The sequence below is a fragment of the Lepus europaeus genome, chromosome 20, assembly GCF_033115175.1.
Source record: "Lepus europaeus isolate LE1 chromosome 20, mLepTim1.pri, whole genome shotgun sequence".
Lineage (NCBI taxonomy): Eukaryota > Metazoa > Chordata > Mammalia > Lagomorpha > Leporidae > Lepus > Lepus europaeus.
Genome location: NC_084846.1, coordinates 20,260,248 through 20,286,389, shown reverse-complemented (window position 1 = coordinate 20,286,389; position 26,142 = coordinate 20,260,248). Strand labels below are relative to the sequence as shown.

The window sequence follows — 26,142 nt, the reverse complement described above, 5'->3', positions numbered from 1 at the left end:
ATAAACAAGTCTTAAACCAGTATTATTTGATGGTAGGTTTCTAAACCAACATCTGTGATAATAATGTTGTGGAAAAGCACCTTAATGGAATTTCTGTTAATACCTGGAGGAATTTTTTAAATTCCACTTCCAGTTGTCTTTCTGCCACTTACTCTTAGATTCCCACCCACACCCTAACCTCATCCTAACTCAGTCTATACTCACGAGGTCTCTGGTTCTCCTGACACCACTGTCTCCCACACAAATACATTGAAAACTCAATTTTTACTTTCTTTTCCCTCATTAAACTTGGTTTCAATGGGTCTCAAAATTCTGTGACAGATCTTTGGTCAAGGTATTTCCATTAAAAGTTAGCACTGATTTTAAAAACTAATAATTTTAAACAGGCACATACACAAAAAAATTGTCCACAAATCATTCTCCCTTCCTTCTGAAGGTTTTACGATGCATTGTTATCATTAACCAGTCTTTTACTAGTTGGCAATTGAGACAATCAGTTCTGAGACCATTCTTCTACCACTGATTAAGACTGGGGCAGGTATTAGGGATAATATTTATTTAGCCTCCTGAGCTTTCTGGGAAGACTTGGTGACCTTGCCAGCTCCAGCAACCTTCTTGTCCACTGCTTTGATGTCACCCACAGCAACTGTCTGTCTCATATCATGGACAGCAAAACAACCCAGAGGAGGATAGTCAGAGAAGCTCTCAACACACATTGGCTTGCTGGGAACCATATCAACAATGGCAGCATCGCCAGATTTCAAGAATGTAGGGCCATCTTCCAGTTTCTTTCCAGAATGAAGATCAATCTTTTCCTTCAGCAAACTTGCAAGCAATGTGAGCTGTGTGACAATCCAGTACAGGGGCGCACTGATTGGACCTGGATAGAAGCCAGGTGGGTCATTTTTGCTGTCACCAGCAACGTTGCCATGACAAACATCTTTGATAAACACATTCTTGACATTGAAGCCCACGTTGTCCCCAGGGAGAGCTTCACTCAAAGTTTCATGGTGCATTTCAACAGATCTGACTTCAGTTGTGATGTTGACTGGAGCAAAGTTACCACCATGCCAGGTTTGAGAACACCAGTCTCCACTCGGCCCACACAGACAGTACCAATAGCACCAATTTTGTAGACATCTTGTAGGGGCAGATGCAAAGGCTTATCAGTTGGGTTAGTCGGTGGGAGGAGGCAATCCAGGACTTCAAGCATGGCATTGCCATCTTTGTGGGTGACTTTCCATCCCTTGAACCATGGCACATTGGCATTTGGCTCTATTGTCACTATTCCAACCAGCGATTGGCACAAGTGCTACTGTGTCAGCGTTGTAGCCAATTTTCTTATTGTGGGTGCTGACCTCCTTCACGATTTCCTCATATTTCTTCTGGTTGTAGAGTGGCCCAGTGAAGGCCATCTTGTTAACATAAACATTAGCTGTTTCACACCTAGTGTGTAAGCCACAAGCTCACAGGTTTGCCCATTCTTGAAGATACCAGCTTCAAATTCCCCGACACCACCAGCAGCAATGAGAACAGCACAGGCAGCCTGAAATGTGCCTGTAATCATGTTTTTGATGAAGTCTCTGTGTGCTGGGGCATCATTGAGAGTCACATAACACTTGCTGGTCTACAGGGAGGATAGTCAGAGAAACCACAGGGAGACGATCTACAGGGAGATGTCGATGGTGATACCACACTCACGGTCAGCTTCCAGTTTATCCAAGACCCAGGCTTACTTGAAGGAGCCCTTGCCCATTTCGGCAGCCTCCTTCTCAAATTTCTCATTGGTTCTTCTGTGGGTGCCAGCACATCTGTAGATCAGATGGCCAGTGGTGGTGGACTTGCCCGAATCTATGTGTCCAATGATGACAATGCTGATGTGAGTGTTTTCCTTTCCCATTTTGGCTTTTATTTAGTGGTGGTTTTCACAACACCTGTATTCTGGTGGCAAACTCATTGCGATAAAACCCGTTTTCATTTTTGTCTCTCTTTCCAATCACTGGCCGACCTGTCCTAGCTTTTCTGTGTTTGAAGTTCAGAATCTTCTTTTTTCACAGTGAGCAATGCAGTCCTCCAGTTCTGCATTCTATGGTCAAACCTAGGCCACTTGACACATGGCAGCTGGATTCTGTGTCCTGAAGCACAAGGCTGACTTGTCTCTGTTTCACATTTGTCATGGCTAATAGAAACGTCAATGAATAAAGTCATTTTAAAATCTTTATTATTAGCTACTAAAGTTGAACATACACACATCTTACATCTCATCAATTTCACAACTACATATTTTGTCAGAGATATCTATATCCAACTATATCTATACATATCTATATATGGATATAGACAAAAATTTGTGTCCATGTGCATCAAAAGACTGGTACAAGGGTGTTCATAACAGTGCTATTGAGAATAGTTAAACCCTGGCATCTCAATCAAGTAGACTGGTGAATTGTGGGTGTTCATGCAATGCATTACTACATAACAACTAAGCAAAGTTATTTACATCAAGTTTAAGAACACACAAATAATCATTGCTGGTGTTAGAAGTCAGGAGAGTGTATTATTTATGGGGGAATGAAGAAAGTAGTTGGTAACAATTGGAGGTGAACTTCCGAGTACTCGAAGTGTTTCATCTCTTGACCTGGGTAGAAGTTACAGGGTGTTTCCATTCTGTGGAAATAAAAATAAGTACACGCATTTACATATTGAATACATCCCTCAATGGCTCTTCATTGTCTACATAATAAAACCCAAGCCTCTAAAATTTGCAAAGCAGGATTATAGTCAATGATCTGCTCCCATATACTTTTCCAATCAATGTATTGGAATCAACTTATTCCCTTTTCTATCCTCTCTCTTTCACTCCAGCTATGGCATTACTGTGGGATTCCCTACACCAGAGCTTCTACTTGTGTGTAACTCAAAGGCAAGCTATTCCATTGAAAAAGAACAGAATTGAAATTAGAAGTCTGCGGGCTGGCACTGTGGCGTAGTGGGTTAATGCCCTTGTCTGAAGCAATGACATTCCATATGGGCGCTGGTTTGAGTCCCAGCTGCTCCACTTCCCATCCAGCTCTCTGCTGTGGCCTGGGAAAGCAGCAGAAGATGACCCAAGTCCTTGGGCCCCTGCACCCACGTGGGAGACTTGGAAGAAGCTCCTGGCTCCTGGCTTCGGATCGGCGCAGCTCCAGCTGTTGCAGCCAATTGGGGAGCGAACCATTGGATGGAAGACCTCTCTCTCTGTCTCTACCTCTCTCTGTAACTCTGTCTTTGAAATAAATAAAGTAAATATTTAAAAAAATTAGAAGTCTGTGCAACAATTTTATCTCACTGTAAAGACTAGTGTTTTGTTGAGCCAAATTCTCTACTAAATTCTGTTTGCTGTCCAGGTTTCTGACATACCAGGCAATTTCAAACTCTGGAGTCCCCAAAGCCACACCTGTACTCACAGGGCAAGATCATACCCAACTTAGGCTTAGCCGTGAAGCCTGCTGGTACTCGAATAAGAGACATCTCAGGAAAGAGTGACGCAACACTGCCCTGTTGCCAGGACTCGGAGCCTGCTTTGGCTGTGGGATGCCCCTAAGGCTGGTGGACAACAATGAAAACCTCAATGATCAAAGTATTTTGTCTACATCTGGGTCCACAGGGATCTCAGAAAATCAGATATGGCTGTCAAAATGTCTCATGAGGATTGGTGTCACTGCAGGTTCTAGGTGCTCCTTTCTGTAGAAAAAAGCCTTAGTCAGTGACTAAGGAACGCTGAGAGTATCAAGTCCCTAGGAAGACATAAAGACAGCATAAGGAAATGGGAATAGGTTTTGGCTAAGTGGGCTCACCTGCAAGTCAGGGCTTCCACAAGAGGGCAAACTGGAAGGATCTGGAACAAGCACCCAGTTAAACAGAATAAGAAACTGTTCTTGGGGCCACAGGGCCAGGATAAGTCATGAGGACATGTGTGTGTCCTAACACAATTCACCAGTAACTTGAGCATGCACCAGAGTCACTTGGAGAGCTTGTTAAAATCCAGATTCCTGAGTTCCACTCCCAAGGGTTCACTCAGGACTGGCTCAGGGCAGCCCCAGAATTTGTATTTCTAATAAATGCTGTTTTAGAACAACCATCAGGCTAGTGGGACAAAGCTAATTCCAGTCCCCACCTACCAGTAGGGGAGGATATTCAACATGGCTGCCAGTATGGTCAGGTTTTGTTTAGAGACTGTGTGGGCTGGATGCACAGGAGGAGGAGTCGATTTCTTCTGAGCAAGGTGGCAGATGACAATAAAAAGGACACCCTACTGCTGTCCCTCATTTGAACAGCCAGAGGGAAGCTGAAATGCTAACCTCCTCCCTGGCACTTACATGAGCAACTTCTACATGGTAGAAATCCTTTTGGCATCTCATAGGTAGAGCCCAGGATGCTGCTAAACATCCTACAATGCACCAGGTAGCCCCACAACAAAGGGATATCCAGCCCAAGTGTCAATTGTGCAGAGTATGAAAAACCTGTCTTGAGTTGTCAGAATTAATGTTATCCATGTTGGGACAGTGTACATTAAAAGAAACATTTGGGGGCCGGCACTGTGGCATAGTAGGCTAAGCCTCTGTCTGCAGCACCAGCATCCCATATGGGAACCTGTTCAAGTTCTGACTGCTCCACTTCCGATCTAGCTCTCTGCTATGGCCTGGGAAAGCAGTGTAAGATGGCCCAAATTCTTGGGCCCCTGTACCCAAGTGGGAGACCCAGAAGAAGCTCTTGGCTCCTGCCTTCGGATTGGTACACTTCTGGCCATTGCAGCCATTTGGAGAGTGAACCAGCAGATGGAAGACATCTCTCTCTCTCTCTCTCTCTGCCTCTCTTTCTCTCTCTAACTTTCAAATGAATTAATAAATCTTAAAAAAAAATCACAAAAGATAGCTAAAAGTCATGTAACTTGTTCTTTAAAAAAATTTAAAAAATGAAAGAGATATTCTTACTACAGATAAAATCAAAGAGCACGAGTGTTTCCCACAGTGGCTAAGACACTTCTTGGAATGCCTGCATCCCATATCCCAGTGCCTAGGTTCAAGTTTCAGCTCCACTTCCAATTCCATCTTCCTGCTAATGCGTATCTTTGGAGGTAGCAGGTGTTGGCTCAAGTACTTGGGCCCTGCTACCCACATGGGAAACCTGGATTGAGTTCTGGGCTCCTGGCTTTGGCCTGACCCAGCCATGGCTATTTGCACGCATTTGGGAGAGTCAACCAGTGGATGGACGATCTCTGTCTCTTTGCCTTTCAAATAAATGAAAATAAAGAAATTTTTAAAAAATTTTAAAAATACCTAAACAAGATAAATTATGAGACATCTCATAAAGGAGGTAGAGGAAGAGGAAAGAAAATTGTTCAGAGAGATTAGATTCCATTAGTAAGAGGGAAGAAAAGGGTAGGGGGTCTGTGTTTTATTGCTGTTCTTTTTTTTTCTAAGATTTATTTCATTTATTTGAAAGGCAGAATTAGAGAGAGAGAGAAAGGGAGACATAAAAAGAGAGAGATCCTTTATTTCTCTGTTTCACTCCCCAAATGGCTGCAATGGAAGCCAGGAGCCAGGAGCTTCATCTGGGTTTTCCACATGGGTGCAATGACTTGGGCCATCTTCCACTGCTTTCCTAGGTGCATTAGCAGGGAGCTGGGTTGGAAGTGGAACCATCAGGTCTCGAATCATCATCATATGGGATGCTGGTACTGCAGGTAGCAGCTTAATCCATTATGCCATAATGTCAGCCCTGAGGTTTACCTTCCGTAACTAGGCCATTTTTGACAGTCCTGGGCTAAATACTTGTTGATATGAAATGAAATTTTTTTGTTCACTCTGTAAGGATTTTAAAAATGTTTAATTATTTATTTTATTTAAGAGGCAAAGAGACACACCTCTACCCTGCCCTACCACACACACACACACACACACACAAATAGAGTCCTCCCATTCTCTGTACCACTCCCTAAATGTCTGGGAACCAGGAACTCAATCCATGTCTTCCATGTGAGTGGCAGGGACCCAAGCACTTGAACCATCATCTGCTGCTACCATCCTGCTCATCAGCAGGAAGCTGGAACTGGGGACCCAAGCACTCAGACATGGGGTCTGGTCTTCTTAGGTGATGTCCTAACCATTGCACCAAATATGCACTCTCTAAGGATTTTGTTTTTTTGTTTTTTGTTTTTTTGTTTTGTTTTGTTTTGTTTTTGACAGGCAGAGTGGACAGTGAGAGAGAGACAGGGAGAAAGGTCTTCCTTTTGCCATTGGTTCACCCTCCAATGGCCGGCCGCAGTGCGCTGTTCCGATGGCAGGAGCCAGGTGCTTATCCTGGTCTCCCATGGGGTGCAGAGCCCAAATACTTGGGCCATCCTCCACTGCACTCCTGGGCCACAGCAGAGAGCTGGCCTGGAAGAAGGGCAACCGGGACAGGATCGGTGCCCCGACCGGGACTAGAACCCGGTGTGCCGGCGCCACAAGGCGGAGGATTAGCCTGTTGAGCCACGGCGCCGGCTCTAAGGATTTTTATAGAGGAGGGTCTGTAGAAGTTTGTTGGGATTTATCTTCATGGTTAATCATGTTTCCATTTAACAAGTTCTAGCCTATTAACTAGAACATTCTGAAAACAGTTTAAATCCACGGTGGAGCAGATACAGGCCGGGATTGGGTGGGTGCGTAGCTAGCAGTTAGGATGCCAGTTGAGATGGTTGTGTCCCACATGACAGTGTCTGAGTGGAACACCCAGGTCTAGCTCCTGACTCCACCTTCTTGCCAGTCTAAGTCCTGGGAGGAAGCAGCAAAGGTACAAGTGATTGAGTGATTGGGTTCCTGCACTCACAAGGGAGATTGGATGATGTTCCTGGCTTCCTACCTGGCATTGCAGGCATTTGGGGAGTGAATCAGCAGATAGGTGTGCTCTCTCTATGTCTCTGTGTGTCAGTCTGTTTCTTTCTCAGTGTGTCTCTCTGTGCTTTTCTAATTAAAAAAAAAAGTCCATGGAAAACTGGAATGAGAAGGCAAGTTTGTTTTGGTGCAAAAAAATTTGCAATCCATGTGTTAGGAAAAGAGGCACAGAATAGGAGGCAGTATGTAAATCTACAGCCAGGCTAAATTTATTCAGGGAAAATAAATTCGTAGAGGTGGGTGACCAACTACTGGAGTGCACATTGATGGACTGCATGGCGGAAAGCGCCGGCCCCAGGGGTGGGCCTTTTTATATTTTAGGAGGGCTAGGGATGGAGGAGAGGGTAGGGTGCAGCAGGTGGAGGTGAATCCCTGGAACTGGTCTTTCAGGTGTCTGCGTGGGACCTTGGGAACCTGGGAAAGAATGCAGGGGGTGGGGTGTAAAGGTAATAGGGCGTGAGACCCAATTGAGATTCAAGGGCAAGGAATACATTCCAATGTTTATCTGTCTTTTGGGCAATGAACAAGAATGGCTGAAGCTTCTGTCTCTGTTCCATCACCATAAAAGGTGTTCAAAAAGTTCAAGAGAATTCCAAGAAAAAACTATGGGTGGATTTCAATTTTTTTGCCTCCAAAATAAATTTACCCTTTAAAAAAAAAAAGATTTCTTTATTTATTTGAAAGGCAGAGTTACACAGAGAGAGGAGAGGCAGAGAGAGAGAGGTCTTCCATTCTCTGGTTCACCCTCCAATTGGCCGCACCAGCCGGAGCTGTCCCGATCCAAACCCAGGAACCAGGAAATTCCTCCAGGTCTCCCAGGTAGGTGCAGGGGCCCAAGGACTTGGCCGTCTTCTACTGCTTTCCCAGGTCATAGCAAAGAGCCAGATTGGAAGTGGAGCAGCCGAGACTCGAACCAGCGCCCATATGGAATGCCTGCACTACAGGTGGTGGCTTAACCCACTACACCACACTGCCAGCCCCTACCTTTTATTTTTGCTCCCTTGAACATTAGGGAGTAATCTTAAATAGTTCATTCTTGTGTTCACTGAAATTTTTTTGTTTATTTTTTTTTCTGATTCTTCCTGTCTGTCAAAAACAAAATTAATGTTTAGGTGATTTTTATTTTTAGCCATTATTGCTTTCTTCATTCACCTCTTTGTCAGACTGACCAATTTCTTCTCTCAACTTTCTGTTCTTCTAGGGTAATTTTATTTATTTGGTGCTTCACCTGAAGACTCTAATGGGAAACAGTACTCTTAGATTCATATTCAATGGCTATTTTTTTCCCATTTTTTTCTGTTTTATACTAGATTTTTTTTTTTTTTTTTTGGTTCCTCTGTGAGGTAGGTAAAGCTGGTCATGTTATGCAAATGCAAGAACTAACAAAGAGTTTTAAGAGATTGGGGCTGGAAATTTTAGGAAATTACAGGGCAGTGGGTTAGGCAGCTGCTTGCAACTGGCATCCCATATCGGAACACTGCTTTGAGGCTTGGCTCTTCTGCTTTGGAACTAGTTTCCTGTTGATGCTCCCGCAAGGGCAACAGGTGATAGTCCCAAGTACCTGGGCCCCTGTCACCCACATGGGAAACCTAGATTAAGTTCTGGCCTCCTGGTTTCAGTTTGGCCCTGCTCTGGCTGTTGAAGCAATCTGAGGAGTGACCAGCAGATGGAAGATCCCTCTCTTTTTCTCTCTCTCCCGCTCTCTCTCTCTCTCTCTCTCACTCTTGCTCTCTGCCACTCTGCCTTTCAAATAATAAATGAATTAATATTTTTTAAAAGCTTTAGGAAATATTTTCAAGTTCATACAGATTGTGAAGGGTGGAAATAAGATACAAATGCAGATTTCTGATTCTAGTTCCAGGAATCATATGATAAACAATGCTATTTGGAACACTAACATTACCTTCCAGCTTTTGCATATGAGACCAGTAGTGATAATTCTAATTCCAAGGTTAGATTCTAAATGGTGGTACACTGAGTCTACTGTGGACTGGAAAATGGTTCTCACAGCTCCCTGAAGAGTGAATGTTGCAGGCTGGTGCTATGGCCTCATATGTTAAGCCTCTCCCTGCACAACGGTCATCCCATAAGGATGCTGGTTTGTATCCCGGCTGCTCCTTTTCCCAGTCCAGCTCTCTGCTTATGGCCTGAGAAAGCAGTGGAAAATGGTTCGAGTGCTTGGGCCCTTGCACCCATGTGGGAGACCCAGAAGAAGCTCCTGACTCCTGGCTTCAGCCTGGACCAGCCCCAGCTGTTGTGGCCATCTGGGAAGTGAACCAGCAGATAGAAGACCTTTCTCTTTGTCTCTCCCTCTCTCTGTCTATAACTCTGCCTTTCAAATAAATAAATAAACCTTAAAAAAAAAGAGTGAATGCTTCATAATTGCCATATTTAATGGTTTCACATCTGATGGTCTCAAGGCCCAAGTATTTTTTCAGAATCCTTTTATTTAATGAGTACAAATTTCATAAGTACAACTTTAGGAATATAGAGATTCTTCCCACTATACCTACCCTCTCACCCCCACTCACACCCCACCTCCTCCTCCTTCTCTCATTCCCAGTCCCATTCTCCATTAAGATTCATTTTCAATTAACTTTATACACAGAAGACCAGCTCTATACTAAGTCAAGGTTTTACCAATTTGCACACATACACTCAAAATATAAAAAACTGTCGGAGAATAAGTTTTTCAGTTAATTCTCATAATACAACTCATTGAGGACAGAGGTCCTGCATAGGAAGTTAGTGTACAGTGACTCCTGTTGTTAACAGTTAGCACTCTTATGTATGACGTCAGTGACCACCCGAGGCTCTTGACTTGAGCTGCCAAGGCTATGGAAGCCTTTTAAATCTACAATCTCTGTCATTATTTAGACAAGCAAAGTGGAAGTTCTCTTCTCCCTTCAGAGAACAAGTACCTCCTTTTTTGATGGCCCCTTCTTTCCACTAGAGTCTCACTCACTGAGAGATCCCTCATATATTTCTTTTCTTTTCTTTTTTTTGCCACAGTGTCTTGGCTTTCCATGCCTTAAGTGCTCTCATGGGCTTTTCAGCCAGATCAGAATAAGGCCCTTGTATAACTCACACAACGGCTTCATTACTATAGTTTCATTTTTATACAAATGATGTTTTGTTATCTATGGCTATATAGTAAATTAGCCCGACACTTAGTTAAAACACCAAGCTGCTCACGGGTCCTGTGGGCACCCTGCCTCAGTGAGAGTGTAGGCCAGGGCTGGAGTGTCCTGTGCAGCGTTAACTGTGAGAGAAATTGGCTCCCATGCTCACTCACGTGGTTGTTGCTAGAATTCTGGTCATATAGATGATTGTCTGATGGCTTCAGGCCCTTGTTGGCTGCAGACATCAGTTAATTGTCACATGGGCTCCCATCATGGTAGGTGGCTTCGGTCAAACAAAAGAGTTAGAGCAGGACAGAACTCGAGTCATAGAAGTCCCATCTCATCACGTGAGCATCATCCATGCATTGGGAATTAGTCTCTAAGTTCAGCCCACAGTCAAGGAAAAGGGCTTGCTGCAAACATGTGAAAAGCATGAGGACAGGTTGCTGGGTGCCACAAAGATTAGCCAAGCCTTTTTTATGTTAAATGGTGTATTTCTGTATTTCTTAAAGAATCTGTGTATTCATGTATTTCACACTATTGATAAGATAAAAATGACTCTTCCAGCATGAGGCTTGCCAAAATCATCAAGCACCAGTTACTTAGGTACCCATGCATGGGATGCTGAACTGACATTTGAGGAAGTAGAGGACAAGAGACGTTTTCCTAGGTCTTGTGACATCTAAATTGAGGCTTCAAGGAAAAATGTGTATCAGCTAAGGAAGAACAGGATGAGGGAAGGATGCTCCAAGAATTATGATATTAAGCACCTACACCCGAAATCTTATCAGAGTATGATGGTGTGTAGTTATTCCTCAAGGAATAACTGCTTTAAACTGATCAGAATAACTGTTGAATATAAATTTATGATTATTTTTATTTTACTAAAGTGGTTTTGCTAAAGCTCCAAGATATATTGAAGCTAAAAGCTCACATTTTTTCTTGCATGCATTCACCAATAACATTGCTTTTTCCCCTAATTTTGCTTCTGCCGAAGGTGATATCCTGAGGCTGAGCCTACAGAAGCATGGATGCAGAACAATTATGTTTATTTGGTAATTCTGATTAGTCAAACCTGGTAATGAAATTCATCTTAAAATATCTCCTGCTCCTGACACAGAAAAGATAAAATTTGTGGGGAACAGATTAGATTATTTTGATCCTTTTACTTCCCGTAGTCCTTGAGTCTACAGCTCAATGGCCAATATTCACCTACTTTGTGTAATTAACATCCAACTCACAGATAATAACAAGACTTGACATCTTAGAAGAATGTCCAATAGAGATTCCAGTTGCACAAATTTAACTGATAGGTTATTTTCCAGGAAAGATGTTACAATAAATGACTGCTTGCAACCTTAGGAGAGATTCGATTGTTATTAGGAAGTATGTATACATTAAGTTGATTATGCAACTCTGGACTGTAAACTTTGTAGAATTTTAGACATACACGGAAGGAAACAGAACACCTGTCATCCTGTCCACCAACCACCAACCAGTCCTTCTGCACCCACACCCCTACCCACCCTCTCCCATATTATTCTAGACACCGTATCATTTCATCTACATATATTTCAGCATATATCTCTAACAGAAAGGCAGTCATTGTTTTAAAACAAAGCTATAGAATCATTTTCTCCAAAAAAAAAAAAAAAAACCCTGATAAATCATTACTATTATTAGTCTTTTTAAATCGTTTGATTTTATTGTTAAACCTTTATTTATTTGTTTGGATTTTCCATCTGCTCAATTGCCCTCCAAATGTCTGCAACAGCTAAGGCTTGACCAGGTTGGAGCCAGGAGCCCAGTTTGGGTCTCCCACACCGGTGGCAGGAACCTAGGTATTTGCACCATCACCTGCTGTTTCCTGTGAGCACATTAAAGCAGCAATCTGGAGTCAGAAGTGGAGCTGAGATTGTAACTCAAGCATTCTGGTGTGGGATGTAGGCTGCATAAGGGAAGTCTTAACCACCGTGCCAAATACCCACCCCCAAAAGTAGTCCTGTATTCTTATTTTTACTTTCTTTTTATAGTGACGTAAGGGATCTACGTTTCTCAATCAGGGTTGGTTTTCCTTCCTAGGAGTCACTTGGCAATATTTGAAGCAATTTTTTTGTTGTTGTAAGTATGAGTGATGGTGTTACTGGGATCTAGTGGGGAGAAGCCGGGGATGCCGCTCCACATACAGAACAATCTCCCTGCCTCCAACACAAAAAATTGTCCCAAAGTGTCAGCAGTGCCACTGTGAAGAGACCCATATAGATGGACTGGCGAGCGAGTGAGCTAGTTAGTAAGATAGGTGGTAGATAAATTTACCTAGATGGCAGATAGATAGATAGATAATAGATAAATGACAGGTGGATAGATGAAAGATAGATAGCTGTTACAACAGGCAAATGCTTATCAAGTCAGAAAAAAACCACCCAAGCTATAAGGTCTTTTTAGTAGCCACACAAAGGATAAAATTGATTTGTAATTGGAAAAGTGATTCAATGGAATCACATTATCCCAGTGGGAATGTCCCAGGAATCAGATGGAATTTCATGATTTGGGGATGGGTGGCCCGTGTTAATTAATGGAACATCTGTTCCAGGTGAGTGCATGAACTAGTTTAGAAAAATACACTGTTTCTTATTTCAGGGGCAGCGTCAAAGGCAGTCAGGAGCAAAATATTGGGTAAAAACGAGCAAATATGTTCTGCAGCAAGTAAAAAAACTCGAGTAAAATTATTTTGACTTGGCTGAACGTTCACCTGTCACCAACGACTTTCTTTCATGTAAAACGATGCTACGGATGTGAATGCTTGTGGCACATTTCTAAGAGGAAAATCGATACCAGTAACTTTAGTGTAGACAGAGCTCCGCCTATCATCCCCCCACCCAGAACCCCTGGCAGTAACTTGCCTCGCAGCGCAGTGGTTCTCACAGATCAAAGCTGCATTATTTAAGTGTGTCCAGGGGGCAGATTTTCGCTTTGCGCCTCATCCTTTAAAGTAAAGCAATAGCTGGCTTGCTTCTCGAGAGTGAAAATATGTTAGACTAACTGGGTGCTTCATGCAAGCCCTCCCCTCTTTAAACTCACGTGGATCCCTCCTGGTATCCGGGATGAACTCCCTCCCTGCCCCCAGGAACCCACAACGGGAGGGGAGCACGGGACAAGTGTGGGAAAGCCAGTCTCTCCGAAGGCACGGCGGCAGTAGATTCTCATTCAAATCCAACCGGAACGTGAACTAGATGCAGCCTGGGAAGCGGCACAGGACGAGTCCGGAGTTGCCATAGAATGCGCCTGCCTGCTCCGCTTCACCCAGGAGTGAAACCCAAGTCTGGCAATTTCAGGCGATCTGTGTTAGCAAGCTCCTCCTTTCCTGCTGTCTTCTTTTTCCATTGGTAAAAGTGTTCTGCAGGGTCACACAGGAATCCCACCCCTTCTCTGTGTTTGCACTCCGCAGCTCTCCACAACTTTACACCTGAATGCACGCCAAACCTCTGTGACTATATAAAGGCAACCTGGAGGAGGGACTGCACATTTCCAGCGCATGCAGCAGCCGCGGAGGAATTGGCCGGCTCTCCAGCCCAAGCAAACCTCTGCTCACCATGCTTCCTCCTGCCATTCATTTGTCCCTCATTCCCCTCGCGTGCATCCTCATGAAAAGCTGCTTGGCTTTTAAAAATGATGCCACCGAAATCCTATATCCACATGTGGTGAAGCCTGTCCCAGCACACCCCAACAGCAGCAGCACGCTGAATCAAGCCAGGAACGGAGGCAGGCATCTTAGTCACACTGGACTGGATCGAAACAGTAAGTGCCTTCTCATTGTACAGATCCTTCTCTCTGCTTGTTTGGCGGCATCAGCTCACATTCCTGTCCAATTGTTCCATTGCTAACTAACCTGAACCGTACATGTTTTTGTTCTACAGTCTGCGAGTAATCTGTCGCACGTGTAGGGTGGCGTTCTTGCCAGGGTGGTGATGTTAGAGTTAATGTAACTGAAACAGCGTTTTGCCAATCCAAGCGCAGACTGAAGTTTTTCAGACATCCACAAAGAAAGCATTTCCAGGAATGAAACTGTTGCTTCTCTAGGACCAGGGACAATGAGAAATTTTCAAAGCATTGTTCTACATTGTTTGGTCAGTTTGTTTCAAGACCTGTGCTAGTCTGATTAAGTGGATCAAGGTAACTAACCAAAAGTATGCCTAAGAAACCATGCAGGGGGAAAAGGAAGCTTTTGGAGAAAAAGATGATTCTCATGGATTTCTGAAGTGTGTCTAATGAAAAAGAGTTGAAAGTTTTGATTATGCTCAGTGAAAAAGGGAATAAAACTGAAACACGTGGGGAATCATATCTTTCTAAAATAATTTCTTATGAATAGGCCAAAATTTAAGTAATTATGTATTGTTGTGAACTACTGGGGACATTCTTATCACTTAAGGGATTTGGAATAACGTACAGTAATGTTTTGTGCCGGGTGCATTTTTTTTTTCTTTTCTGTCTGCTGACTTGGCACACTAATTAACCACTAGTTAGGGGGATTCAAATGTCTTCTAGCTTTTGTTTCATTCCTTTCCTCGAGGAGAGTTTGCATGCATATAATCAGGGAGAAACAGCACAGCGCACAGGAAATCTTGCAGAAATATTCTGCCCCTCCTCCCGGCTCCATTCAACCACCCCAAGGAGTCTTGACCTCTGAGAAGTCAAAGCTGACACAGCGGCTACTGTCTTTCCAAGACAGCGTGTTTGAACTTTTCACCAAGATGGTTGTTTTCCAGCACATAGGAACTTATCTGATTGTTATTAGATTCCGGAGCAACGTAGTTGGATTCATTGGCAGTGAACTGTCACTGGGGGGGAAAAAAAAAAAAAAAAAAGAAGAAGCTGGTTCTGTGTGTGCACAGGAACAAAAAGCTAGACAGGTCAAAGTCATCTCCGGCTGCTTCCAGGTGCCTTCCCCAGGCAGCTGCGAGGTGAGCTGGAATCCGAGTGAGGTAAGCCCACCACTCTGTCCAGCAAACAGTTCACCCTTTCATTTTCATCACACACCATTAGATTTATATGCATGTGTGTGTGTACATACATGTATCTTTCCAGAGCCGTCACCTTCCCCTAAGGCTGTGCCTCTTACCTCAGAAATTCTGGTGTAGAGAGATGAAGTTAAATTCCTGATTCAGTGTCTGCCTTGAGGTAGCTTTAGTGTTCTATGTAAAACCATTGCAATGCCCTTCATCCTTTTGACTTTTTACATTTGACTATACTTTAAAACATTCTTTTGTCATCCTGGTTAATAAGCCTTGATGCCTTTTCAAGCTTGTTCTGGGCAATTCTGTTCAAGTTTAGATAACAAAGCAAGAGTAAGGAAAACTTCAAATATTTTCAAGATTAATTTTTTTTGCTTTAATTACATTAGGCATGTAATAAAACCCAGCCAATTAGGGAACGTACTTATCAAATCTAAATAACTAAAACAAAACGTTTGCCATGGCCAATATTCAGGAAATGAACACCATAGTTCCTTTTGCAGTTGTAAATCAGACATGTTAAGGCACTTTTTTTTCCTCCCATAAAATTCATGGAAATGTAGCCAAGTTGTTATGGTAACCATACGTTCCTGATTTAGGGGCTTTTATATTCTTTAAATGCTGAGTTGTGGTGGCATTTTGCATTTCAAACATTTTCAATTTGTATTTTTAAAACACAGCTTGGGAATTTATGTTTGAAATGTGGTTATTAAGTTTGATATGCAAGATGTCAGATGTTGTACACATATGTATGATCTTCTGCAGCTGAATGCTATAATTGCAATAAAATCCTACAGAGTGCACATGCGTTGTAGGCAGCATTGAAACACGTCCCACGTTTTCTCAATAGAGTTTTTAAAAAGCTAATTAAAAGCACTTGCAGACATGAACCACTAGGACCCATCAGAGAGTGAACATTACAGGATACTGTTCTAAACTGGTTGAAGAATGAATGTTTGCACACAAATGTTAAGAGCCGCTAAATCTTGACTGCGGGAGCCAGACACAGAAAGTGGGATTTTTCAAATACTCTAATAAGCAGTCAGCTATGGAAATACCCAAAAAATATCAGGCCCCTGTGCAGAACAAGTCACTCACAGCCAAGTAAGCCGATGACTCTCAGGACAGGGTCTCTGTGAGCGTGCAGGCAGAGCCGGCGTCCTCTCGCTACCTGGTAACTCCCCAGGGCTCAGATGTTCTTTCCGTCCTGGGTCCTCGTGTCTGATGCCCTGTCTCTCCGTCTTCCGCAGCTCGGGTTCAAGTGGGCTGCCGGGAGCTGCGGTCCACCAAGTACATCTCCGACGGCCAGTGCACCAGCATCAACCCGCTGAAGGAGCTCGTGTGTGCCGGCGAGTGCTTACCGCTGCCCGTGCTCCCCAACTGGATCGGGGGAGGCTACGGCACCAAGTTTTGGAGCAGGAGGAGCGCGCAGGAGTGGCGCTGCGTCAACGACAAGACGCGCACGCAGAGGATCCAGCTGCAGTGTCAGGACGGCAGCACGCGCACCTACAAAGTCACCGTGGTCACCGCCTGCAAGTGCAAGCGGTACACCCGGCAGCACAACGAGTCCAGCCACAACTTCGAGAGCGTGTCGCCGGCCAAGCCCGCCCCGCACCCCAGGGAGCGGAAACGAGCCAGCAAGGCCGGCAAGCACAGCCTGAGTTAGGGCGCCTGCTCTGGGACCGGGACTGACCGGGGGTCACCGACCCTCTGCTTTGCAGACTGGGTTTGCTTCGCGAGAGACTGGAGCCTGGCATTGCTGTGTCTCACTTGAAAGTTGACACTTTCTGCTTTGATCGCACCCAGTGAGCTGCCCTGAGTATCAGGAGCTTCTTGGGGGGAGGGGGGGTGAATGGGGGGGGGGGAGAGTTTTTATTTTATTTTTTTTTTTTCTTTTCAAGTTTTTCAAGATGTCACGTCCAATCAGAGCAATTTGCAATTCAATTCCACGCCTCCTGCTCTTAAAAGTTGGTGATCCTATGCAGGGATCTGTAAGACAGAAATGAGTCTTTCGGGTACCTTCCACTCCCTAGCCCATCCCCATCCCCCAAAACAACCTTCACAACAGAAGACACAAAAAAAAAGAAAAGAAATATGGTAGCCATGAACTATCCACAGTTGCATTTCAGACAGGTCCAACAGTTCAGCGGCCCGCCCGTGATCTTCCCTATGTAAAATGCGAGTGAAAGAGCTCCTGACATTTTCACTTTTGAAAACAAGCCCTGTAGCTTTTTCCGGTCTCCCAGTAGGACGTGGTACCCCGCATGCTGATTCTTGCTTGGAGTGGAATGCCAGAAATGCATGGCAGCAGCTAATACGTAAAGCTGATTAACTATTTATTTGTCAATGTTATTATTTAATTGAGCTTCCTACCTGTGATTTTTTTTTTCAAAATGTTAATTTTCTTTTTTTTTAAAATGTTTTGAAGCTTTTTCATGTACTTAAATATTTGCCTCTGTGATTTGTGGTTGAGCAGAAAATATGAAAGTATGTGTTGTAGATATGTAAAATAAATAATTTAGTCCTTTTATTGCTTATGTTGCATCATGGACTTTGTCAATAGTATGAATCTTTTTAAATCCATGAGATGCTTTGTAATCCTGAAATAGTTAAAACTTCCTTGTTTAAACTGTGCAATTGGAAGCTGACTTGACTTTCAATCCCCCTGGTATCTTTCAACAAAAAATAAACACTCCTAAAAGTGATTGTCCTTGCTTCTAATGTGTATAATAAAAAGGCACACGTCGGCAGAAATTGTAGAATAAATGGACTCCGGTGAGCAATGATTTTTTTTTTTTCTAAGTGACATTCAAGCCTTGACAGACACATCTGTGGAAGAGAGAGAAAGGCAAACCATGGCTTCAGGAAACGGGATGAGTGCAAAAGTTGGGTGGCAGCCCAGTGGTAGGCTGTAATGAGAATAGCAGATTGACATCCAGCAGGGTAGTGGATGTCGAGTCTGGTGCACATTGTAATCACCTGGCAGGGCTATTGTAAGACCCAGCGCACAGGCTTCCATTCAAATTACTTGAGAATCTGTTGGGGTGGCGCTCAGGTATCAACAGTTTTGAAAGCTTTCCTGGGGATCTCACTGTGCAGCTACCTTTGAGAAAGGAAGGAATTGTAAGGAAATCAGTATCTTACTTTGGGGAATTTTATTCGAATTTGAAAGACAGACAGACAGAAATTTTCCAGAGATCTTGCAGCCTTTGGTTCCTTCTCTAAATATCTGCAATGGCCAGGGTGGGGGCAGATGGGAGCAGAACCTGGAGTCAGGAACTCCATGGGGGTCTCCCATGTGGATGTCATGGATCCAGATACTTAAGCCGCCATCTGCTGCCTCTCAGGGTGCACATTCACAGGGAGCTAGAATCAGAAGTGGAGCTGGGACTGGAGTCCAGTTACTCCAATACAAGACGAGGGCATCCTCAGCGGTGTCTTAAGTGCTGTGGCACATGTCTGCCCTGCATTGGGGAACTTTGAATACTATTGCAAGGCTCCCAAACCAAAACATAAAACAAAATAAAATGATAAAGAATGCAAACACCGATTTTTAAAATTTTGGCAGGTAGTTATATTAAGCAACATTAACAATCTTTTTTTTTTTTTAAAGATTTATTTGTTTTTGAAACAAAATTTTCAGATCTACGGAGATGGAGGGAAAGGCAGCAGAGAGAGAAAGATCTTCCATCTGTTGGTTCCTTCCCCAGATGGTTGCAAAGGCCTTTATTGGGCCAGGTTAAAACCAGGAGACAAGAGCTTCTTCCAGGTCTCCCATATGGATGGCAAGGGATCCAAATAGTTGGACCATCTTCTGGAGCCTTTCCCAGGCCGTTAGCAGGGACCTAGATCAGAAGTGGAGCAACTGGGACTCGAACTGGCGCCCCATATGGAATGCTGGCATTGTAGGTAGTGGCTTTACTGCTATGCCAGAATACCAGCCCCAACTCTTCAATCTTGAAGCAAATTGTTTAAGTGGCTGATGTGTCAATTCAAATGACTGCATCACTCCAAATGAAGAAAATCAAAGAGGCTTGGGTACATGTTGATAAGATTTTCTGAGTTTTCCTTTTTTTGTATATTGAGCATATTACTACTATTTTGTAGTGGGTTGCTCCTCTTTTTGAAATTATGAGTCTAAAAATTGCTTGTCTAATACACATAGCATAGTAACTTAAATAAAACATCATTATTGTCTCTTACAGGAGGTAGAAAAATTTCAACACATATAAAGATAAGAAAACATCTTTAAATTTTATAATAATGCTAACCATCATACCACTAAATAAATATTTCACCATTTATTACTGGGTGGCCTTTCAGTATTTTTTAAAAGTTTTATTTATTTATTTGACAAGCAGGGCAATAAAGAGCGAGACACACACACACACACACAGAGAGAGAGAGAGAGAGAGAAACAGAGAGATTCTATCCAATGGTTCACTCCCCAAATGTCCTCCCATGTGGGTGGCAGGAGCTCAAGTACTTGGGTCATCTTCTGTTGTTTTCCCAGGTGTATTAACAGGGCACCAGATCAGAAGTGGAGCAGCTGGGTACCTGTACCTCAAGTCTCAAGTGTGGCTTAACCCACCGTACCACAACACTAGCCTCTATCTTCTAGTCTTTTTTTTTTTTTTTAATCTCTACTTGTCTACTATCTTCTAGTCTTAATAACTAAAATCCTAAACTTATTAAAAAGATATCATCATATTAATATATGAACAGTTCACAATAATCATGCCATAGGTTGAATATAGCAGAAATGGGATATTCAATGTGGGATCTTTAAGAAAACACAAAAAACTTAGGCACTTTAACCATTTCTCCTTCCTTAACAAAATAGCATCTTCCATAGACCTTAGGGATGCTATCCTAAGGTCTGAGACAGAAAGAGGACGTGAGCTGACAGTGCTGTTCTCAATCAAGAAGACTATGTTGGGCCTGGCATGGTGGCATAGCAGGTAAAACCATTGCTTGCAGTGCTGGCATCCCATATGGGTGCCGTTCGTATCCTGGCTGCTCTACTTCCAATCCAGCTCTCTGCTATGGTCTAGGAAAGCAATGGTAGATGGCCCAAGTGCTTGGACCCCTGCACCTGTGTAGGAGAACTGGAGGAGGCTCCTGGCTTCGGATAGGCGCAGCTCCGGCTGTTGTGGTCGTCTGGGGAGTGAAGCAGCGAATGGAAGACTCTCTCTCTCTCTCTCTCTCTCTTTCTCTCTCTCTCTCTCTCTCTCTCTGCCTCTCTGTAACTCTGCCATTCAAATAAATAAGTAAATTTTTTTTTTAATAAAAAGAAAGCTATGTAATTGTCTTTTATCACTAAAACACAAAACAAAGATTTTGGTGGTTATAAAATACTAAAATATTTATTGATGTGATTACTGATAGTGCATTAGCAAATGAGTGTACTAAAAAAACGGACTGGAACAAAAGCACACTGTAAACAAGACTTCTGTCGTCTCTGTTAAGCCAGGAATTGGTTCTAGTTTTCATGGTCACATTCAGTTCACAGATCCATCTCAGGCCTTCTCACATCAGTGATGCGTTTGTGATGTGGTATTTAGCATCAAATGGCACAGAAGGTCAGTCATCTGTAAGAAAGGCCTGGGTAGAAATGGTCTCTCCATGAAGTGAAAATAGAAAGCCAGTGAAAAGAGTAGCTTTCTCATTACAGCGTTATTTAAATGCTAAAAAGCACTTGTGCTGGAATTATTGATCGCATTTCTGGATTCTTCCCCCTAAGTCACATGCTCCAATCTGATAAACTCTGCAGAAGTCTATTGTTGCCTTAGCAACTAACACTTCAGAGTGATGGGTTATGATCCTTTTAGCGGGTTCTCATCTCGAGTTTATATTCACAGGATCTGTCCCTAGAATGATTTACTTGTCAAATTTACTTTGGCTGCTATGGATAAAGGACTATTTCTAGTGGTGGTTAGCTATAGATTCATGGATACATATGAGTATATTTTATATACTCTTTGCAGACATACAAATAAAAGAGAATGAAGGAAAAATTAGTAGCACAAACGAAGGGTATGCAAAAAGTCCATGGCAAATGCAGAAAACTCTTTTCTGTGAATTAGCTGAAGTGCACTTGCATCCAAATGGATAATTTATTCAGTACACTAGCCCTAAACCAAACATGGACATGGAACCTTTAAAATATCTATTTTCAATTTTGATATTTTATTACTGATCATTTATGACATTAACTTACGATAATTAAATTGGTAATTAGTTGAGAATATGCAATCCATATTTATCTCATTGTATATTTTTCTGAAAAGTAACAAAAATTAGGGTATGTGTGTTTAATTTAAAAAGTGAATTTTTAAATTCCAGGTCTTAGCTATTGTGAATTGAGCTGCAATAAACATTAAGGTGCAGACAGCTTTTTTGTTTGCCAATTTAATTTCCTTTGAGTAAATTCCAAGGAGTGGGATGGCTGGGTTGTATGGGAGGGTTATATTCAGGTTTCTGAGGAATCTCCTGATTGGTGACAACTAACCAACCACAAAGAAGGAAACCTGTTGAAGTGAAAGGGACACTATGAGAAACAGTGACTTGATCAGCTCTTGTCCTGTTGATGTACAATTTAATACTTTATCCCTTTTAGTATTTTTTTATTCTAGTTAATGCTATTGGTTGAACTCTGTAATTAACACACATTTATTCTTAGGTGTTGAAATTAAACTGAAAAGTGATCCCTGTTAAATATAAGAGTGGGAATAAGAGACGGAGGAATGTACAATTTGGGACATGCTCAATCGGACTTGCCTCAAATGGTGGAGTTAGAAACGTGCCAGGGGATTCCAATAGAATCCCTTCAAGATTGCATGTACCAATGCCATCTCACTAGTCCAAGTGATCAATTTCAGTTCACAATTGATCACACTGATAGGTCTAAGAGTCAAAGAGATCACACAAACAAGACTAGTGTCTGCTAATACTAACTGATAGAGTAAAAAAGGGAGAGAAGGATCCCATATGGGAAGTGGGATACACAGCAGACTCATAGAATGGCAGATGTCCTAAACAGCACTCTGGCCTCAGAATCAGCCCTTAAGGCATTCAGATCTGGCTGAAGAGCCCATGAGAGTATTTTAGGCATGGAAAGCCAAAACACTCTGGCAAAACAAACAAACAAACAAACAAAACCTAAATGAAAGAACTCTGAGAGTGAGATCCCAGTAGAAAGAATGGGCCATCAAAGGAGGAGGTACCTTTCTCTGAAGGGAGGAGAGAACTTCCACTTTGACTATGACCTTGTCTAAATAAGATCAAAGTCAGCGAACTCAAGAGGCTTCCATAGCCTTGGAAACTCATGAATAAAGCCTAGGGAGATTTCTGAAGCCATAAACAAGAGTGTCAAATTGTTAAGTCAACAACAGGAGTCACTGTGTACTTCCTCCTCATATGGGATCTCTGTCCTTAATGTGTTGTCCAATGTGAATTAATACTATAACTAGTACTCAAACAGTATTTTACACTTTATGTTCTATGTGGTGCAAACTGATGAAATCTTTACTTAATATATACTAAATCGATCTTCTGTATATAAAGCTAATTGAAAAGGAATCTTGATGTGAATGGAATGGGAGGGAAGTTATGGGGGAGAAAAAGCCATTGTAATCCATAAACTGTACTTTGGAAAATTATATTTACTAATAAAAGTGTTTATAATAAAAAAAGAGTGAACTTTAATTCACTCTTGTCCTTTATCAAATGAATAAGGTTTTACCACATGATCTGAAAGGATTAACCACCTAGGGCCGGTGCCAAGGCTCAATAGGCTAATCCTCCGCCTTGCGGCGCCGGCACACCGGGTTCTAGTCCCGGTTGGGGCACCGGATTCTGTCCCGGTTGCCCCTCTTCCAGGCCAGCTCTCTGCTGTGGCCCAGGAGTGCAGTGGAGGATGGCCCAAGTCCTTGGGCCCTGCACCCACATGGGAAACCAGAAGAAGCATTTAGCTCCCGGCTTTGGATCAGCGCAATGCGCCGGCCGCAGCGGCCATTGGAAGGTGACCCAATGGCAAAGGAAGACCTTTCTCTCTGTCTCTCTCTCTCTCTGTCCACTCTGCCTGTCAAAAAAAAAGAAAAAAAAAGAAAAAAAAAGGATTAACCACCTGGGCTGGTACCATGGCACAGTAGGTTAATGCTCTGCCTGCAGCACCAGCATCCCATATGGGCTCTGGTTCTAGTCCTGGCTGCTCCTCTTCCAATCCAGCTCTCTGCTGTGGCCTGGGAAAGCAGTAGAAGATGGCCCAAGTCCTTGGGTCCCTGCACCCACGTGGGAGACCAGGAAGAAGCACCTGGCTCCTGGCTTTGGATCAGCTCAGCTCTGGCCATTTGGGGAGTGAACCAATGGAAGGAAGAACTTTCTCTCTGTCTATAACTCTACCTCTCAAATGAATAAAATCTTAAAAAAAAAATAAAGGATTAACCACCCTCTAAGCTGGTCCAGAACATCTACTATGATCTTAGAAAAACTTTTTTGTTATGTAATATGATCTATATATTTTTTATCTTTTAAAAATTTTATTTGAAAGTCAGAGTTACAGAGAGAGAGAGAGAGAGAGACAGAGGTCTTCCTTCCACTGGTTCACTCCCCAATTGGCCACAACACCAGAGCTGCGCTGATCCGAAGCCAGGAGACAGGAGCTTCCTCTGGATCTCCCACGTGGGTGCCAGAACCCAAGGACTTGGGCTATTTTCTACTGCTTTCCCAGGCCACAGCAGAGAGCTGGATAGGAAGTGGAGCAGCTGGGGCTCCAACTGGCACCCATATGGGATGCCGGCACTGCAGGCAGCGGCTTTACCCACTACGCCACAGTGCCGGCCCTGTGAGCTATTGAACATGATGTTTTTAGTATGTAATCCATGGAATGATCACTACTAAGACATTATGACTGGAGAAAATATTTAGTAGGTGTAAAATCAAAACACTTCCAATTTACTGAATAAAAGTAAAGATTTTTAAAATTTAATTTAGCATGTTACAATTTTTTTTTGGTCATCGTCCTAGAATTTTAGCTATCAAAATCCAGTTCAATCTGTTGGTAATTAAAGCATCATTTGGGTTAGATTTAACTCTTGAAAATATCTTTTAGTACTGAAATAATTCGCTCCATACTCTAAATTCAGCATTTATATGCTTCCTACTATTATACATTCCTGATACAAAATGAAATTCATGGCAGGTTTTTGATGGAAGCTTGTAGAAACACAGGAGTTAGCTTAGAATCTTAGTGCTAGAAAGTAGCAGGTCTCTTTAGAATATGTTTCCTTCCTTGTGAAGGCAGGTCCGGATGACTGCCATCTTGGTTTCATTGGAACCTATTAAAATATAGCTCTAAGATGAATTGAAATTAGCCTCCTTGTGGGAATTAAAGAGATATTTAGTCACTGGAACTCTTTGTTACATACACAAAGGGAGGCTTTCTGGAATAGAGAACCCAAAATATGTTCTGCTTGTCAGTATCATGTTTCATTCCTGACTTGATAGCTAACACCACATTGGGAGCGTTTGCCTGCATATTTTACAAATTGTCTTGGAGAGCTCTAGGATAACAACTACTGCAGAAATTCTAGTGAGAAGATGCTTCCATATCCAAGTTCAGGAATTGATTTAAATGCATTAATGCCAAACTGACTGCATAATTATTTTCAGAGCAAATTAGTCTGAGTGATAGTTTATCACACTCTTTGGCCCACTTGCTGAAGGATTTATTTCCTGTTAACAAATGAACAGCAAAACAGTTGGGGGGGTTCATATGAAGGAACTTAAAATATTTTCCTTTAAGTAGCTGCAAACCAAGGGTTATCTTGCATTACTGATTTCATTTTTAGCAGTAGGCTTGGGTGCTTGAGTCTGAGACAAATGTGTACATTTGGTGACATTGTCAGTGACACAGACATGTTCAGTCAAAGGCCATTGTTGTTAAAACTCATTCCTCTCTCTCTCTCTGCCTCTCTGTAACTCTGCCTTTCAAATAAATGAATGAATCTTAAAAAAAAAAAAAAAAAAGGGCCAGCACTGCGGCATAGCAGGTAAAGCTGCTGCGTGCAGTGCCAGCACCTCATATGGGCATTGATTTGACTCCTGGCTGCTCCACATCCCTTCCAGTTCCCTGTTATGGCCTGGAAAAGCAGCAGAAGTTAGCCCAAGTCCTTGGGCCTCTGTACTAGTGTGGGAGACCTGGAAGAAGCTCTTAGCTCCTGGCTTCGGATCGGTGCAGCTCCAGCCATCGCAGCCAATTGGGGAGTGAACCAGCAGATGGAAGACCTCTCTCTCTCTCTCTCTCTCTCTCTCTCTCTCTCTCTCTGCCTCTCCTCCTCTCTGTGTAACTCTGACTGTCAAATAAATAAATAAATCTTTTTTAAAAAAAGAAATAAAATGAAAAAAACCTAAATGTATTGTAATTAAACTCATGAAAATTTAGGGGCCAGCATTGTCAGGTAATGAATGGGTAAAGGAGCTGCCTGCAACACGGGTATCCCATGTGGGCGCTGATTTGTGTCGCTGCTGCTCCACTTCTGATCCTGCTTCCTGCTAATGGCCTGGGACAAGCAACTTCTGAACATGGTCCAACTGCTACCCACTTGGAAGACCTAGAAAAAGCTTCTGGCTCCTGGCTTCAGCTTGGCTCAGCCCTGGCCATTGTGGCCATCTGGTTAGTGAACCAGTAGATGGAAGACCTCTCTCTCCCTCTGTGTGTGTGTCCCTCCTGCTCTCTGAAATTCTGATTCTCAAATAAATAAATCATTAGAAAATTCACATAAATTAAAAAATTTCACCTTACAATATTGGCAAATTTGTCACAAAATGATCCTTGAGTTATTTTAATTATTAATATATTAACCTAAAGTTGGTATTCAAAGACTGGACCTGGTCTTCTAGGACTATTTAACAATCCTCTAGACAGCTATACCCTTTATGTTAAATAGTTGACAAGTTTTACTGAGATGAGCTTTCTGCATAATAGCTTCTTTTTTTTCCTCTTTTTATCTCTCACATACAGTTTATAAGCTATAAAATAATTTCTTTGCTTTTTTATGCCCTCAAACTCAAATGGTTTAACACTTTTTCCTT

The 26,142-nt window shown here is 42.6% G+C and overlaps 1 protein-coding gene and 1 pseudogene across 1 annotated transcript; one reads left to right on the top strand and one right to left on the bottom strand.

Moving 5' to 3' along the window:
• Window positions 1–554: 554 nt before the first annotated feature.
• LOC133749124 (elongation factor 1-alpha 1-like) lies at window positions 555–1,900 on the bottom strand (annotated as a pseudogene).
• An 11,621-nt stretch (window positions 1,901–13,521) lies between these two features.
• Window positions 13,522–16,863, top strand: SOSTDC1 (sclerostin domain containing 1). Its single transcript, XM_062179037.1, has 2 exons — window positions 13,522–13,834; window positions 16,299–16,863. The coding sequence occupies exons 1-2, from the start codon at window positions 13,630–13,632 to the stop codon at window positions 16,712–16,714; spliced, it is 621 nt and encodes a 206-aa protein (XP_062035021.1). The 5' UTR covers window positions 13,522–13,629; the 3' UTR covers window positions 16,715–16,863.
• The last annotated feature ends 9,279 nt before the right edge of the window (window positions 16,864–26,142 follow it).

Bases quoted from the DNA above. Each gene is read 5' to 3' on its own strand.
- SOSTDC1 (XM_062179037.1), top strand. From the start codon at position 13,630: ATGCTTCCTCCTGCCATTCATTTGTCCCTCATTCCCCTCGCGTGCATC. The intron at 13,835-16,298 runs GTAAGTGCCTTC...CGTCTTCCGCAG, and splicing joins CACTGGACTGGATCGAAACA to CTCGGGTTCAAGTGGGCTGC.